The sequence below is a fragment of the Cygnus olor genome, chromosome 2, assembly GCF_009769625.2.
Source record: "Cygnus olor isolate bCygOlo1 chromosome 2, bCygOlo1.pri.v2, whole genome shotgun sequence".
Taxonomy (NCBI): domain Eukaryota; kingdom Metazoa; phylum Chordata; class Aves; order Anseriformes; family Anatidae; genus Cygnus; species Cygnus olor.
The window spans coordinates 84,511,484-84,530,845 of record NC_049170.1 but is presented as its reverse complement, the minus strand read 5'-3'; the positions used below and the strand labels follow the sequence as shown (position 1 = coordinate 84,530,845).

General features: G+C 38.5%; 1 protein-coding gene across 10 annotated transcripts in view; it reads right to left on the bottom strand.

The window, feature by feature from the left end:
* The window catches only part of CTNND2 (catenin delta 2), a 646,797-nt gene that overhangs the window by 37,001 nt on the left and 590,434 nt on the right, over positions 1-19,362 (bottom strand). For all 10 annotated transcript variants that reach the window (XM_040548196.1, XM_040548193.1, XM_040548191.1 and 7 more), the window contains one exon: positions 3,021-3,231. In XM_040548196.1, the coding sequence (XP_040404130.1) occupies positions 3,021-3,231 (211 nt within the window). The remainder of the gene's footprint in view (positions 1-3,020; positions 3,232-19,362) is intronic.

Here is a 19,362-nt window from a genome sequence, read left to right as displayed (position 1 = left end):
AACTGTTGAGGAACCAACTGGCATTATGTACATCTAAGATGTTCTGGCTACAACTTTTGGCATAGAGGAGAAGAATTTAGAGCCAGAGTTTCTTCCTCTATGTGGCCAAACTTAAGTCACTACAGCGTGCTCAAAGCATTAAGCATCTCTCAGCAGTGGCCAGAAGAAACACTAGATGGGTGATGAGCACCACGTTTGAAGCTGCAGAGCAGTCAAGATGCAGAAATGCAACCTTTTATAAAAAGTCATGGCAAATTTCATCAGGATTCCCAGTTAGGACTTGTATCTTGCACACACCATGCTATTCATGAGGGCAATCTAATGTATGTCATGTTAAAAACCATGCATAACTTCATGCGAACTTTCTCTTCAAAAAGGTTTTGAAATAGGCTCTAAGCTACTGTTTGAATCAGTTAGTCATATACCCCTCTTGGGATATGTAATTAAAAAAGAAAAAAAAGAAAAAGAAAACAACAACACTTGAGCGTATGCAGCTCAGTGAAGAAGGGTCGCAAAGAAGGGGACCAGGAGGATAACACAGCCCATACAAGGAGCATATACTGTGTACTTAAGCTCTCATGCTGTACCAGTAGTACATATAAAGCAGCAGAGTGCTAGAAAAGCTTGCAAAGGCCAAATTCTGAAGTGAAGATTGATGGGGTTTGAGGCTGACGTTGAGGAGATTCATATTTTCCTCAGAAAAGGTAAAAGGACTGCAAAACCAAAGAGAAAACCTGAAAACCTGCAGCATATGTTACTGGTTTGGGCAGCAAGCTTTCTTAAGGGTGAGGCTCTGGTGCACTGTGACCCTTGAGAAGGGCCAATGGGAGGCTGACAGTAAAGCTGGTAACACAATGTTTATTTGGTGGATTTCCCCCTGCCATTTCCCACCCAGAGTACAGCAATAGATGGGTAATTGGTGAATAAATAGGAATTTGATAAACACTTTCAAGCACAATTGTTTTTATTATACTCGCAGGTGTACTGGCTAGTGGGGTGCTGGTAGCATGGAGTAGCCAGGAAAATGTGTGCCAACCATACTGCGAGTACTGAGGAGAAACAGGAGCTAGGTGAAGACCTGAATTTGGCCAATATGACCTTATGAACACCGGTCTGCTCATGCTGTCTCATGCTGGGAGCATGCTAAAGCCCTGGGCATGTTCCAAAGGCTAGTGGGGCCAGTCCACCACTCCCGGCACTGGTACGTTTGTGTCCTACACTGCCACCAGGATGCATGGCCAGACCAGTATCCTGTCCTTGCAGGTACAGATGCTTCATCCTAGACAAGACAAATTCATGCTGAAGTGTTTTACTGTATTAAACTGAGAATACCAGAATTTGCTACCAGTCCAACAACTAGCAATTCTGATTTTTAAACAATGAGTTACCTGTAAGAAAGCAAACTAAAGCAATGGTGCAAAATACCAAACATTTCTGAAAGTTGAAAAAATGAAACTTTCACTTAAGATGAGCATGATTATAGCTGTGAGTTGACAGGTTTTCTTGTTCTGTACCTGTGTAACCTGTAACAGTAACAATGCAACTCAAAGTACTTTAAATGAGGGATAAATATCACAATTTTGGAGGGCATTTTAGAATTATTCAAAACTACCTGGACTAAATACTTTCAGTCAACATAGACATGTCTTTCAAAGTTATGAGTGATACTTAAACTGAGAACTATACCTTTAGATCCTCCTAAAACTGCCCATGATACTTTGAAAATCCCAGACTCGATGGGTATTAATAATCTATACCAGATAATGAACAGGTAGACAAATGTATTATTTTGAGGAGACACACATTCAACTTAAGAGAAATGGATATGAACCTGCTTGCAATCTATACACTTGATCTGTCAAAAATAAATCAAAATTTTAAATAGATATAGTAATAATAAATAATGCAAATGTAAATAGATCAGCAGAGCATGGGGAGCTCCCACAACTGGAATCAAATACTTTGTTACTCTACTGCTTTTTACCCCTTGCAATTAGCATGTGAGAATGTTTCAGTAATGAATTTGGTATGAAAAGAAAGAGTGACAATAGAGAAAAAGAAATGTGATTATATTGGCAATGCTCCGATCACATAGGCGAGCATAAGTTCTCATACCAAATGTAGGGTGCATAAATCTTTCCTTCAGGTTGTGGCCTGGCTTTGTGGGGCTCTTTTAGAGCTCTGATGCTGCAGTAGCCTGTGTGATGACAGCTTCGAGCAGGTGGACTGGACTGATGGGAGGTTTTGTACACTACAGTGAAGGCTTTTTGTTTTCAAACTGCCATAGTCCCATTGCACTATACTTCTGCGGGTTGACAAATATGAGAACCAGGCTATCTGTTTTAGGCAAAAGAAGGATAAAGAGTGAAATCTTCATGAAGAGTGTGTACATAGGAAAACAGACAAGATGAAACCATAGCTGCTCTGACAATGTCACAGTCGTGTAAGATTTTTTGCATGTTTTGGTGCCTCACCAAGTAGCCTGCAGTTATCCTAATGCTCTCTCAGAAGCAAGGTGTTGACGAAATCCATGGATCTATTTTTCTACTACAGCCCACCTGACCAGCAAGCTGGTGGTGGCTGGGAAAAGGATGCTGTGAAGAGGGACAGTGACTATACAGTCTTCATGCACAGAGCAAGAGGAGCAGTAAGAGAACTATGGTGATGTCCCTTCCTTTCACAGGATCCCTCTACCTGCATGTCACCCCTTCTGCAGAGTGCAGTCTGACAGCTCTGTCCCTAATGTTTAGCAGGATCTTCTGGAAGTGCTTTGAGGTAGCAGTTACTGGAGATAATTAGTCCTCCTTACACTGCACATACCTGCTGATGGTACATCAAAAATAAACCATAGCAGAGAGTTTTGCTATTGTCATTGTTTCTTGTCACCCTTCACACTGGGCACATGATTTTTGATGAAACTAAAGTATTCAACTCACGATTGCACAGAGGAGGCAAACACATTAAGGACTAGTTAGAACTACTGGAGATAAAAAAGGTGCAAGATGATTTGCAAAACATACTTGTCTCCTTTACTCTTAGATATGCCAACCAGTTTCTCAATGCCGCCTGCGTCTCGTAAGGCCTTGGCATTCTCCATGTTTTTAGTGATGACTTCATGCAGAGTGCAGCAAATGGCAGTAACGGTGTCATCAGACATGGCCTTGCTTGCTGAGCTGTTGCTGTTGTTAGCGCCTGGCAGTCGGTGGACCAGATCCCTCATGGCATACTTGCCTTTGTTGAAAGAAAACGAAGGGAGAATTCAGTAGATACAGTAAAAAAGGGTGACGGTACAGGGAAAACATGCAAGACTGTATTAGCACCATTTTCATCATTGCATGTAATCTAATTGGCTACTGATACTGTTTTGGAGCAAGCCACATTTTTACAATTGCATGTTCAAGCATTTCACACTTTAGGGCCTCTGTTAATATTTCCATATTACATGAGTTGGAGACTTCAGATATGGGCTACAACATGTCCTTATGAGAATGAAACAACGATAATAAAGGCTAAGTATATGTATAATGACAACCTGAACACCGTAACTTACAGAGCTTGTCAAGTCCTCATCTCTCACCACAGAACTCATCACTCAACTAATTATACATAAAATGTGCATCAGTTCTTAAAAATGCTACAGTGAATGCAAAGCCAATGACATTGTTGTTTGAGAAGCCTTCTCTGAAGGGTCAGTTTCACTGTATCAGGTTAGTTTTATACTATGTGCAGTAATTTAACTATGTTTATTGGTGTACCTATGACTTTACCAGTTATTCAGTGCTACATTGCACCGGCCACAGCGCAGAGATGACACCATGGTTTTCCACGCATCCTTAGTTGCGTGCGTGGTACTGATCAGAAAGGAAGCCTTTCTGACATATATTCCTGTCCGATATTTAGTAAGGAGCTATTTTATGTAACACTAACTTCCAGAACTCAAAATATTTCAAAATGGAAGGAGCAATGTATTTTTAAGATGGTCACACTAAACGGAAGACGTGAAAAAGAAATACTGCTGATTACTGAAACTTTTTTCATATTTACATGAACAAAGAATGTTTTCTTAAAATTGACCAGAAAGTCATATATTGCTTGTGAAAATGACAGATGAGAAGCTTCTGAGAATTTATTTATATGTATGTGTGAAGGTAGGGCAGGGTTGGCACTGGCAGCAGAACGTTCCAGCACAGCTATATGAGGTGCCTCACGCACTGCTAGGATGTTACTGCTACAGGAAAATGGCAGCTCAGTCTTTCATCTGTTGAAGACAAGAACAGAGAGGGTGAGAGCCTGATGAAGTTGTAGCTGAGGTCAGTGAAACAACTCTGAGTCACCTTCAGTGCAGCTGTGATAGGAATTTGCATATAGCAATCATCATAAGAGTACATCATTCAGGATGAAAAAGACAGGAAAATTGGGAAAAATAAATGTAATTAGTAATCTAATCTACATCATGTTTTATGAACGACATAATCAGGTATGATTATTGTATATAATATGATAATTTAATCAGATTTTTTGGATAACTTAAAAAAGTTCTGATAAATTAGTATATATGAGTACTTATTAAAAATCTTAATTCTGAAGTCATGAATTCCATTGTGTGTCCATATTTGAAAACAGACCTAAGAGGTAAATCAGATCTTTTACCTATCAAATACTATATTATTTTTATTTTCTCACAGTTTTGCCTGCTGTAGAAGAAATATAGCTAGTCATTTCAAACAATATTCACAGGAGAGATGAAAAATAAAATCTTTGTACTGTAATGTTAAACTTAGAAGCTATCAAGTTGATTTCTGTGGTAATGTGAGATCTTAGAAACTACTCACTTTATATCATGCAAAAGCCTTACCGATTATAAAATCATAACATCACGAACAAAATGTGTGCAGTGGGATTCGAATTCTACCAGTGTGCTACAATTCAGATACAGATCTTGTTCTCAAATATTTTTATTTCTTTGCATTTAGTACTTAATCAGTCATTTGCACTATTAGCTTTTCAGGAATACTAAGTTAGTATCAGCTGCAGTACAGGTGTTAACACCACTTTCTCTTTCAGGAATGGTTTGTTTGAGCAAACTGCAATTCTTTTTTTGCCCTACAAATATAAGAAATACCGTTCAAGTACAGCCTGTAATGCTATTTACATCTGCATCTGTTTGTTGTATGTAGCATGAACACATTAATAGTTGTTCATTGCTCACAGTGATTACTTCAGTCTGCAACATATACTAAATCAAACTTGTGTATAAAAAATAAACAAACAAACCAAATAAACATTCAAAAAACCCACAACCCAACAAGAAACCAAAACCATGATTTATTGTAGCTGTTACTCTTTTAAATGCAGTGTCTACCCCCAGTCAGTACATTAGTGAGACTCCCCGCTTTACACTGTTATACCTTCCCAGAAGAGACCCATCTTCCTTTCTCCTGTAAAGTGCAGGAGTATTGCAGTCTGAGTCCCCTGGCAGAACTGCATGGTAATCCCATTAGCAGCCAACGACTGTGTCCCTTAGCACTGGGTATAAGAAAAGCTGGATGGTTGCCGCAAGCAGATTTCTCCCTGGAACTGGCTTTGTATCCCAGGCAGCAACATTCATACCGGTGCACATGCCTAGGCACACAAGCTTCTCCTTACAATAAATAAAGGCTTTGGCGCTGTCAGGAAAAGCTCAGTAGGAAATCTAAAATAAACAATCAAACACGGTATAAGCATTCTGGACGTGTTACTGCTCAACAGCTCTAATATTTCTGCCACGCACACAATTAACTTCAGCCTGAGAAGACCAAATCAGTATTAGCTACATCAAACCAGCAGACCAGGCTTTCTGTAGTTAATGTATAACACTGGGACAGTACAGCATTCCTTATTCTGAGCGGCTCTAGTGTTTCCACCTTCACAAGAGCTGCTCACATGTCCAGATAAAGCAGCTGACTGCATGAACAGGAAACACTGCTCAAGCTGTCCTTGCATACACTCACCAGAAAATGGTGGCAAAACAGATAGAAGGTCAGGGAAGTGGTTGTGATGTAAGGTTGAACTAAGCTACTGTTTACATGGTCTAAAGATCTATTAACAAGTGTAACTGTTAACATATTTTCTCTGATTTTAGTATTTTGAACACTACGTTATCTGTTTGAAAATGTGTGGGACAAAAAAAAGCCTTAGCCATAAAAAAATGTAACTAATTAAATTCAAGACCTCTGTACTTATATTGAAAAAGCAGTACCTTTGCTCTAATACAGCTACATCATATAAGGTAAAAGTTAAGGACTTTACTATAGACTGTAGAAAATATTCCACAGTAACTTGTCACATTTCAAGTGTGTTTTCTAAAACAATAGATCTAGTTAAGTAATAAATTACTGTGCAACATTCATATCTTTTTTTTTTTTCCATTTGTCAGTTACCTTCTCTTATTTCAGTTATGTACCTGTTGCTTTAAAAGAGGCATGTAGCAGACTCATGTTTTTAGCATTACCTATAAAAGAAATCCTATGCTGGTTTAGAGTGGTGCAAATGTTGAGCAAAGCCAATGAAAGCAATGCTACAGCTGTATCAACCCAACACAGCTGACAACAATTGTAAGCCTTGACTTTGGCATTACTGCATGTTAGATTTGCAGAGTGTTTGCATTTGGAATTCTTTTTTTCGACACTAAGAACATTTTTTGAAACCCAACTTAAATGTGTAATGGACACTAGCCTTGTAATGTCGGCAAAGTTTTGTCTAGCTCTACCAGTAGGAGGACTGGGGAATTCAACCTGCGGCTCAAGAAGCCTCCCTGAGCTGAAGGAGAACTCATGAGGGTCCTGGGGAAGAGAGGAAGATGTGTGTGAGAATGGTATTAAAAATAAATGGCATTGTTAATTTTCGTCAGGGTTCATATAGAACGGCTTTGATCTACAAATAAATTGATTTTTTTATTTGAGCAACATTACACATTATAAGACCCAAAATAGATTCAATACTTTTAAAGAGGATTTACATAACATGATTAAACTTAACCACTAGCTTGACAAGGGAAAAAGAAATCATGCTTATTTGTTCCATTTCACTTGTAAAAGAAAGAAAGAAAATATTAAATAGACATAATTTGAGGGCACTGCCACAGGAAAGGGATTGCTTCATAGGTGTTCGGGAGAGCATTTATCTGACACTACAGACTTTCAGGTTATTTTTCTAAGATAAAACTCCCGTCACTGTTTTATATGGAGAGCAGGATTCTTCCTGGAGCATATACTGTGATGTAAGATGATAATGTTTGCTTACTAAACACGCCAGCAATACAGATTTAACATATTTCCTTTGCATATAAGGTCTCATTAGCACCTTAGTACATGCATCTATTTCTTAATTCAGGAAATTTTCTCTTCATAGGATCAGACTGATAGCTGTCCTAAGAAAGATTTTGCCTACAGAGAAAATCAGTAGAAATAAATATTCTTCTGGTAGATTTAACAAGAGCACAATTATTGCAGAAAAGGTTCCACTTCTGGAACTATTTCCCTATTGCTCCTTGAGCCAAATTCACTGCTGATGTAACCCCACTGACTTCATTTCCATTTCACTCATCTCTGAAAAATGACTTTGACACATTGGCATATTCCTTGTATAGTTGTGGCATGGTTCCTGGATTGAGAGAACAAGACTAGGAAAATTAATATATTGAAAACAAAAGAAACCTCAAACATATTAATGCAAACTAAGAACCCTGTCCTAGAGGTAGAGCCTGCTCTAATATAAGTAATACATCATGATTTTTTTCCCCTCAAAGTTACCCATGAATTCACACCTTGTAGCTAGATAATAGAAAATAGCAAAATGCCACCATATTTTATTGAATCATAGAATCATTCAGGTTGGAAAACGCCTCTAAGATCATCTAGTCCAACCTTTAATTGCAGTTAATTGTAGCACTGCAATGCTACACATATCCTATCCCAGAACTACTGGTATCAGAACGCTACAATATAGGAAAATTTCATTCTCTTGGTTCTAACATGCGAGCACTATTTCAATTTCCAGGTATCCATGCTTTTGTGCATTTTCATCATCCACATCCGTTTTTAAGATCATTCAGCCTCAGTATTTCACGGCCTTTTCGGAAGGATTATTGGGAGAGCTTTTATTGTTACTTTCAATCAATATTTAATAAATGTGCCCGAACTGTCTATTTAATTATTACGGAACAAATTCTGATCACAAGTCCGTGTATTCAACTGACATTTCATAAATTAGAGTGTATCCATCACATGATAGCAGTGGCAAAAATACCACTACTGTGTTTGATAAATAATTCATTTGCATACCATGCTTTCTCTTGTCAGATACTGTCATTACCAGCGTTAGGGTAGCACCTAAAAGTGCCTAGGGTTCTGGTGTCATGGTTCCAGAGGAATCTTGTCCCTGTCCTGAACAGTGGAGATGTGGAATAGTGAGGTGCAAGAGGGAGGTGTCGCAAACCAAGCAGGCAGGAAGAGCCCACAAAGAAATGATGATGGTCTACAACATGTAGCAAACTCTGGGATAAGACTGTTGGTAAAAGGGATTTAGGCACCAGAGCAGCAGTGAATCAGACATGATTTAAGAAGACAAAGGTTTATCGGTTTTCATAGGCAGATTTTCTCCTGCCAGGGAAACATTTAGGGGAAAAACTATCAAGACTCTAAAGGCAAGCTAAGTTAAGAGATAAGAAATGCTGGCAGAGGGGGCCTTAGGGCAAAAACACCTGTAGTAAAATTTGTGGGGCAGAAGAGGAAGCAAATCCTGAAGATGAAGGGTAATTCTTCTTCCTAGAACCATTGTGCATGAAGTGTTATTGGATGAGGGAAGTGGAAAAAGTCCTGAGCAGTGAGACTGAAAAGCATGAACCCAAAAAGCATGGGCCCCATCATTTCTAGCAAGTGTCAGAGAACTGAGGTATTTGGATCATTTTTGGATTAAGGCATAAAAGGAAAGCTAAAACCATCTTTAGGCAAGTTGGGGGAAATTCATGAGTCCAAATACAGAGAGCTAATGTGATTTCAGGTGCTCCTGGACACCTGAGATGTCTGCACAGAATGAGGAGACCTATGGAAGATTAACAGCCTTCTGGAAGGGCAGCTAGAGACAAAGTAGGATACTCTATTGTCTTTAATGTTTAATGCTTATCTTTAGGCTCTCCCGAATCTCACTCCTAATGCTTGGTCAGCAATGCTTTTTAGGTACTCAAGTCCTACCATCTTATGTTAGGAATGCACACAAGTATTTGTAATCTCTGGCACTTCAGAGCGAATGCATATTAAGGCATTTAACTTCTTAAAGCTAATTGATTATAGTACTGCAATTATCCCTATCGAGAAAAAAATATCTTTGTTCCATCATTTTTAAAGGAAGTAGTGATGATTTAAGTGCTACAGGATCAGGCACTTAGAATGGTTTGAGTGAGCACCCCAGAAATGCATGGGCCAGAGCCACTGGTTTAGCTGCTTCATATTAAGCTTGGCCTGCCAATTAAGTTGGGATAAAAGGTGCTTTAAGCTAGAGAACAATGCTAAATTTCACCTCCTTGCATGTTTATCTGAAGTTATTTCAAAACTCTGTGGAAATAAATTATTTTTGCGGAAGACAGAAAGAATAAAAAACATTGCACACACACCCTCTCCTGTGCCACGAAGAACCCAGGTGCACTTTGCTCACGACTGCTGAGACGGAACAAAAGATCAGGTGGAGGTCTCAGATTCTCTCTTCCCCTTAGAAGCATGATATGCACTTTTCACTTTTCCACCACTTCTGATGACAGGCGGCAAGATTTCAAGATATAAGACGTATTCAGGATGGCCCACAACAAAGAGGAACAATACCCTTCCTGACGCATTGTACCATTCATTGGTTTTCTTTTTTTAGTGTCTTTTCATCAAGAATAAATTCAGCCATAGGTAGTATAGCATATAAAGCCCTACAGGGAGTAGGAACATTAATCTTTGATAGTTTCAGGCAAGAAACCCTCAAACTGTCATATAGTGATGAAAGCACACGAACCACCAATATCTGTGTTGGCAATGGCAATTGAGATTTGCTTGTAAAAGAATCAAATATCTAACAGAGTAACCAATATAGAAGCTTTTATCTTTTTTAAAAAGATTAGTGATGCTGGTTCTACCTTTTCCAAGAGAAAGGTATGGCATGAAGAGAACTAGGAATGACAAAGAGCACAGGCATAAGAAGGATGGAAGAGCAGTATGTATAGAAGCTAGTAGCATTGGACAAAGAAAAAAGAGAAGCACTGTGGTAATTTCACCCTGAACATGCCATGGGAAATCACAACAGGGTGCAATGCAATCACAGCTTTTCAACAAATTGCTTTCTTAGATCCATGATCCTTGATAGATTTTCTTTCATGTTGCAGCATTTTAACTCAGCCACCTTTCTCCTTCAGCTTCCCTGTTTCCAGAAACCTAACTTTTCTATTTCATGTATTTCTTACCTCCCTCTGGCTGATCATTTTTCTTGCTTTCAACTCACCTTTGCAGGGTTGCCCCTTCTCCCCTCTATTACATGACTGATATTTTTCTTACTTGAACTGTACTCCTCAGCCCTTTGGTTCTTAACCACTAAGCTTTCCTGTTCCTTTGCTGTCTCTTGCATAGTTGATATTTAAGTGTATATCTCTGCATCTACCCTGTCTGCCAGGCTTTTCCATTCTCTCCTCATATTGGTTTAAACCACCTCCAGGTCGATGCTGAGCTATATCCTGATTATTTTTTTTCATGCCCAATACCTTCCTTTACCTGCTGTTCTTTGGTGTTGTGAAAGACAGCTAAGCAGCCTGTCTCCCCTCTCCCTCATGCTGGTGACCCTGTCAGCAAACAAACCATCATACACAGGCATTCCAAGGTGCGTTCTCTGACTTGCAGCCTGGTTTTGGAAGATGAATTTGGGAAGCTGCGTAGGGTAATTTGTTGACTGTCTCACCCATACTGAGACTATAAAAATGAGTCAGTTCAAGTCTAGCTTGACCTGCTTAATTACATGTTGACCTGATATGTCAAACAACTACAGAAAGAGAAAAATCTCCATGAACAAGCTTCTATTTGTTATCTTAAGCAGCAAAGGAAGCAGCATTTTTTATGGTAAACTGTCACAAAGCCATAGATATTGCTGCTTTTGTTGTTGTTCCCCCTCTCCTGGTCAGAAAAAAAAGATTTGCATGTAGCTTTGGCCATCTTCCTTACAGTCTTAGCTTTGCCACTTGAATAGGAACAGAAATGACAGACACGGACTTCATTGTTCTTGGATGCAAGGAATTTCATTGCTTGGGTATGCTGGACTTTTATATCCTGAATGAGTGGAGTCCATGCGGACAATCACTCAAGTAATTTGTTTTAATTCATTTTGTTTACATTTCTTGTTAGGCCTACAAACTGGAAAAGGCAAGGAAAGGAGTTGTTTGCCAACCTTTTGACCCAAGTAGTGCAAATATAGATAATTAATCCGCTCCTTTACACACCACCAGATTTATTTCTCTTGTTTAGACTGCACTGTCATCTTTCTTTTCATCTTTCCACTAGCCCAAGTTAAAAAAGATTCTGCAGAGGGAAGTGATTCTTCAGTTAATTGCTGCAGGCTAAGTTTTCTGATTACTTGAGCTGGTTTTAGCCCCTTGCTATCCTCTTCCCTGCTCCCTGCTGAGAATACAGCTTTTGAAAGGCTGAATTTGAAAAAAAAAAGTAGTTGTTTAATTAATGTTATGATTAATCAGTATTTCTAGTCCTTTGAAGAGGAAAAGTGCCATGTGAGTGTTGAGTGGAATTTCAGTTTTATCTTTATTATTTTCTGAGATAGGATAATACTTTGTTAACAGTCTGTTTCAGGGGACTTTAAATTAGGCCATAATGAAGAAATAAGAATGTAATCTATTTTTGGAAAAATAAGTTTAGGTTTCAAGATCTATGTCCTGATCCACCACCCACTGAAATTAATGAGCCTGTCTACCAATGTCAGAAGTTATTAAATTGGATTCATAAAGCACCAGCTTTTCTTTCCTACTTTCGTTTTTACTTTGTGTCCAAAACAGACAAAGATTCTGACAGACCGATGTAACCAGGGTGAATTCCACCTAGACTTTATTCTGCTTTAACATTGCATGCAGCAATGCCTATTCATTTCCTACTATTTTTCTTCTTCTTCACTTGTTCTAGAATATTACCCGGAACTCGTGAACAAATCTGTCCAAACTGTATGGTGTGAAAGACTGATTACTTTTGCATGCTTTTATATGCAGATACTATATATCATGGCGATATGTACAGAAATTCTTCTGCTGTTTAGAGATGTATGTGAAAACAGTAACAGAAATAAAAACAAAATGAAACCTCATGATACATTATGACATTCAAAATTAAATACAATGCATAGATGAAAACGTGCTAGCTCAATAAATATATATCTTTGTAAAATGACAGTGTTTTTAAAAAACAATTCTAACAAATATCAAAACCACTCCAGGTCATATTGCAATGTCCATATATTCCTTAATTACTGTAATGTTCAAACATTTCTTAAATGATCACAAAGAAAATTCTACCTGGAGCAGTTAAGATAATTAATCTGTGTATGGAGGCAAAATAACAACACCTAGATTACTTATCAATATTTCATATTACTTTAGTGTGCACAATACAATAATACAATTTTTATTTAATGAGAAAACCCTGGTTAATGCTATCTTCACAGATGTAAATGTTTGGGAGAAGGACAGAAAGGAAAAGAAAGAACACGTAAAAGACTGTCAAGAGGAGAAGTCCTAACTGTTTTAAAAATATTTTAAAAAGCTTCAAACACAATTTATATCCATGAAAGAGTAAGAATCTAATAAAGTATTTGCTTTTGTTTTGCAGTTTTAAAATTGTTAGCAAAGACTTCATGTAGCCACATTGTTTGTGTGTTGAACTGCTACTTATCAATGTAACTAAAGCAGACCATAGAAAGGTCTGCCATAGTAATAAAGTTACAGATACATTTATTAGAAATGGGGTCTCTCACTTCGGTCATGTAGAAAGTGAACAGGTATTCACTTTTGCTAGGTATTTTGTAGAGGTCAACTCAATTTGCAGATAATAATAATGTTCTGACTCAGTGTAATCCTGTTCTTGACAGGTTGCTTTGTGTTCTTTACAACTCAGCAATTTGAAAAGAGTAAATTATGTTTTAGTTTTATATGTTAATTCACTTGAAACTACTACAAGTTAAAGACTCAATACAGCAGATATGCAGGAAAGAATGCTGCAGAATTAAACTCTGTGTTCTCATGGTAAGGGCGAAAATGAATCCGATAGCCTTCCTTATCTAGTGCATATTATATTATATTTTGTTCGGACCATGACAGGACCAGTTTCTACATCTCACATGGGGGGAAAAAAAAAAAAAAAAAGCACCCTCAGCTCTTCCTAGTTGTGCAGGTCATTAATAGCTGTGTTTGAAGAACTTGTGACAAATGAATCCCAGGCCAGACTCCTCCACTGGAGTACAGCTCTACCAGAGCACAGTTCTGCTTGTGCTTCCTCAGGAGGCGGGAGCCAAAGGGGTGACAATCTTACTTGTCTATGGGTTGTGCTACTGTTGTTCCTTTCAAGGTAACAGCTTGAGATGGCACCTTCAGGTGAGCTGGTGATCAAGTATTTTCCATTGTGGCTCCCAAAGAAACCTCAGCTCCAGACATCCCATTGAGTCTGCTTAATGTCACTAAGTTACTGCTCTTTTTTAACCTGAGTCACAGCTGCTCACCTTCATTTGAGTAACACATGGAAGGAGGAGATGCAGCTGCCCACAGGGCAAGAGCCAGAGAGGCCATACCTTACCTTCCATCTGTGCATTCTTGGAGATCAAGTTGGATGGAGATCTGCTTAAGGCAAAGCCCATGACCACTTACATCCTCCAAGTTAATCTCTCCCAGACCTCTGCAACCTTGGCTGATCTCTGCTTCTTCCAAAAAGAAGAGGGCAATTAGGCAAGTCTTCCAAAAGTAGTTGTGTCCTCTCTCCAGACTTGGGGAAAAGAAGAACTTGCCAGAGACCATCTGGCTCCCTAACTCCATGTGCCCTATCCAAAACAATCAGAGTGCTCTGAAAGACTTCGGGGGAGTCAGAGTGGAAGATTTACATGTACTCAGCAGCCTCTCCAGTGACAGATGGCTGAATATAAACTACAATCCATACTGCAGGGAAAGGATGGGAGTTCAGGTTTGAGGAGCTAGAAAAAACTAAACAATAACAACAAATAGAAAAACTCAGAAGAAAAATAAATGCTTTCAGTCAGAACAGGCAAGAATTCAGATGCAATGCAGACCTCCTAACCAATGGAGATTCAGAGGGCAACATTCCCAGAGGCAAACTATTTCTTCTTGATAGAGTGCTCCACTGCAAAAGATGAATCACAATTGCATAATATAATGTTCCTTCTGCGAGAGCAACCCTCTAGCAGTGTCACCTTCAGAAATTTTGCACACAAATATATGACTTTGCATATACTCATGCTAATCATATGCATTTTCTTCTAATTAAAATTAGCACTCTGATTATTTGCTAGAATAATCCTGAGTTATGAAATCCAAATAATGTATAAAACATATTGCTCTAAGAGCACCCTGAGTAGCACACAATCTAAGAGATCCTGTAACTTTTCTCCTAAGAGGAATAAGTCATGAGGCAATTTATTTTTCTCTTGCTACATCAAACAGTGAGTGAACTCTGAATTATACCTCTATACATTCTTTTGGTACACTGAGCTGAATTACTGCCTTATGCTGCAAAATCTGCAAACTTGGTCTAGGAGGCTCTTTCTCCTTCTTGGTATTGCTGAAGATTTTTCAAGATTTTGAGAAGGAAATTCAGAGCCTGTATCTTGAATAAAATGCAAGGACAGCTATAAACTACCAGCATCATTCACTGATTAATTAAATGACTAAGTTCCTTATGTCAGAAAGACTAGTCCAACTCTGTTCCTGTTCCCCAAAGGGCTAAGTCTGTAAAACAGGTGCATGAATGAGGTGCCTAGCTTAGTCATGCTTGGCTGTGGACACTGATACTTCTGGTAGAAAAATGAAACAAAACTCAATGCAAATCATTTCCACACAAACCCTGGAATCACAGAACACTTAAAGGCTGGCAGGGTCCCTGGAGACTACCTAGTCCAATTCCTCTACTCAGAGCAAGGTCAGGTTGGCATTTTTTTTTATATTCTGATGGAATTTGCTGTATTTGAAGTTGTAACTATGACCGCTTGTCCTGTCAGTGGGCATCACAAAAAAGTGTTTGGCTTTGCCCATTTTACACCCTCCCATCAGGTGTACTATATACATTGATGAGATACCCCCTGAATCTCTTCTTTTCCAAGTTGAACAGTCCCATGTCTCAGCTCTTCCTCACAGGAGAGATGTTCCAGGCCCTTCATCTCCACAGCCCCTTGTTGGACTCTCTCTAGTATGCCCATGTCTCTCTTGTTCTAGGGGGATGCAGGCCTGGACCCTGCACTCCAGGTGTGGCCTCACCAGTGTTGAGTAGAGGGGAAGGATCACCTCCTTCCACCTGCCGGCAGCACTTCTAATGCAGCCCAGGAGGCTGTTGGCCTTTTTTCCTGTTGGGGCTCATGGCTGAGTCATAGATTTATTCAGATTTTTCTTGGCAGTTCAGGTGATGGCAGTGTAGTCATAATAGTGACTGTGAGACCACATTTGTTAAGCTCTTATCCTAACCCTCAGCACTAACCCCGAGCCTAACTTGTAACTCTTACTCCTACTCCTACCTTGTACCCCAATTCTGTTCCCTGACCCCAATACCACAAAGCTTAAGTCCAAACCCATAACAAAAATACAATAATGAAAAATGTGCTGGAAGAAGAAAATTAATTGCCATAAGAAATATTTATAATTGCCAAAAATATATCATACTTTTTTGGCATGATCTCGCTCTCCTAAAGCTGAGCAAGAGCAGTGAGGTGAGGCTTCATTTATCATCGTCTCAAGCAAACATTAGTTTTCACTGTGTAAGAAAACTGAAGTTTTTGCTCCTGTTAGCCATGTTATTTCTGTGGTACAATCTGTTTCCCAGATTACTTGACTTAGCTGAAATACTCAACAAAAATTCCTGCTTATGAACTAAATCCAGTGTAAAACAGCTGAAGGATAGTGATGGATCTTATGCAACGCACTAGCATATGCCACTGGTCTTCCATTTGACAATTATGCTAAATATTCTATTTAAATGGCATCACTAAACTCAATGGCTCTTAAATATCATAAGAGCCATTAAAAAATGGCTTCTAAAAATTCCACTCAGATACATGACAATTTTGTAAAAAAAAAAGATGAGGAAAGGAGAGAGAATGTTTTTATTGGCATAACGTATGACCATATACATGGCAAAAATACTATCAGCTTTTGAGTGAAATGCAGTAACAGCAATATCACGCAGCCATGCATTCCTTTAAATTTGAGCTCCTTATCAGATATAATCAGCAATACAAAAATATTTGTATTAATATTATATGTATTAATAATAATGTTGTATGAAATTTATAGCAGAAAAACTACGCCAAACAGATTATCTTTTAAAATCATTAATACAAAGCACACTCTTACCAATTACATTGGATATTTCTTAGCTTTCGGATTTATTGACAGGCATATTCTTATCTTTGAAAATGTTTGAAATACGTCCTCAGTACATATTTATTTCAAATATTAAAACTAAACATCCCTGAGACTATCTTGGAACCTGTCCCACTTCTAAGCTATGAAATCCTCTTCTGAAAACAAATTAAAGTAGATAAATCTGTCACTTATGTTCAAGTTCTCTTTGTCCTGGAATTATCTTTCCTTTCAGAGATTGAGTCAAATAATGCTCTCCTTGTAATTCATGGAAGTATTTGACAGATCCCCAAACACATGAAAAAATGTTTATATTAATATCAAGTACGTTTCATGATTATATCTAGAATCAGAATAATTGAGGTTGGAAAGGACACCTGGAGATTGTGTAGTCTGGCTCCCTTGCTCAAACCAATGTAATGCAAAAACATATAACACGGAGCTGCATATCAATAGGTGGAGACTGTTAAGGTAAAACACATATATCTGATATAACTGACATAGTACACTGGACTGGATGTCCTTTTGCTGCTCTCCTTCTGAAAAGGCTAATATTCCTAATGAAATAAATATTTAAATATGATGAATACCTCTCTTCATGTGTGCACATGTATGTTTAGTCTCTTCTTCCAGTACAATATTTAAGGAGAATTTTGCATACATAAAGACACAGTGGACTGGATTCTTTCTGATGTAAACATATTCTGGGAAATGAATGAACCAAGTGTGTGTGTGAGTGGAAAGATTAGCTAATACAAACCAGAAACCATGTATTTATTTATAGAACTGTGGTGGAAAGTAAGAATGGTTTCTATGTATTGATAAACACACATACTACTATGGAGTCACAAGAGTCCATTAGACCTAAATCTTTCTTCAGCAGAAACCATTAGTACATTAAGATTTTAAATTATTCAGTGTTTTAGCCAGTCCAAAAAAACTATGCTTATTTTCTCCTGTCATGGCAGTTGAAATTTGATGCTATCAAACATTTTGTAATCTGGGAGAAAAGTGAGCATAACGTCCCTGAAAAGAATGCACTGCTAGAGCAGCTGCAGTTTACTCTCATGAAGTTATCCTTGCAGGTGTACAGCCTGCAGGAATGAAGAAAAAAAAAAAGAAAGAACTCAGAAATGAAGAACAGGCTATTCAAAATCACAACAGCAGTAACATGATGTTCCTTATATTTTTTTTTTTCTTTTCGAAAACTGCTGGTACTTTGCCCCTACTGGAATGTAAAATCAGCAGTAAAATACTGTATGTTTGCGGATTTTGTAGGTAAAAGACATATCCTTCAGCAGAAAGCCTCACGGAGGACAGCCTGTGGATTTCACTTCTGTTGACACTAGTAGCGCCTACAAGAGTAGTGTCACATCACATTCTCATGAGAAAGCTAACAGCAACTGCTGCAAATGAGATGAAAAATGTTTGGATCCTGCTACTCAGAAGAGTTATCAGTTGTTTGTCATTAAAATAGAAGCACATAGCAAATGGATTCTGTCAAAAATGTATGAAACTCTGCAGACCATCTTCTATCCTGGGCCTATATCTATCCAGTATCACAGTCAGCACTACAGATGGTGAAAGAGAGGACAGGGGCTGGAAAAATGTTTGAGGACTGGTTTAGAATTCAGTTATTTTGATTTAGGAAGACAGAATTCTTTAAAGGCAAATGGAGAATATTAAACACAGGAGATGATTATCTGCAGAAATACAGAACAAAGCATAACCTATTGAGAAATAATCCTGCAGAAAAGGATCAGGAATTCTGAAAGGATCACAAGATAGACAGGCAGGCATTGTAACATCAGTTGCTGTGAAAGACAGCTATACAGGAGTCTATGAACAGCTACGGCTGGCAGAACATATAGGTAACATTTTCCTTTGTGCAGAGCCCTATGGGGGAGTACCACAACCAGTCTGAATGCTGAACTTCTGGAAAGATACGGACCCACATGAGTAAGTCCAAATGAAACCAAGAAGAATGTCTAGGAATACAGACCAAATTAACTGCTGGTATCTTAGATTAAATAATACATTCAGCTACTCTAACTATACCTCGTCAATCTGTAAACAAGGTAATATAAGTTGCATCACCCTTACTGACTGTCTTCATGAATGAATAGACATATGGCAGAGGTTTCCACTGGAGGCTGCAGATCATCAAGAGAAGACAGAAGAAGCCGAGTCCCCAAATACATGACCCCATTCTATGTTCAGAATTGGGTCTTCAAACGGTCTACTTAAAAAACTTGAAGAAAGAGAATTGTGCACCGTGTCCAAATCAGAAGATTTTAAATAAATGGTTCAGTTGGTACTTTTTGTGGTTTCTGAATTTACACTTGCAAGCTTCCCTTTTCTGGCCTTTAAAAATACTTAGATGAAGTAGCCTCTTAGGTCCAGTAGCTGGAGTCTTGAAAGGAACCCAGTTTAAGCAGACATTCTTGGTACAAGATAAGCAGAGAAGAGAGACGCAGTGGAAAAGACATGAAATGCCATGTGATCGCAATGTCAAAGGAAAAAGAGGAAGAATTTCGTCCAGACTAGAAAAAAAAAAAAACAAAATGTGGGGACTGATGTGAAGACATTGCAGCTGGTGATGGCAGACAGGGAGAGTTCAGGGAGAAAACTGAGCAGTTATCTGGAAGCCAAGTGAATGAGTCCACTACCTTGCTTGCAAAAGGAAAAAACCACTCAGAGGTCCAAGAAGAGAAGCAAGTGAGATA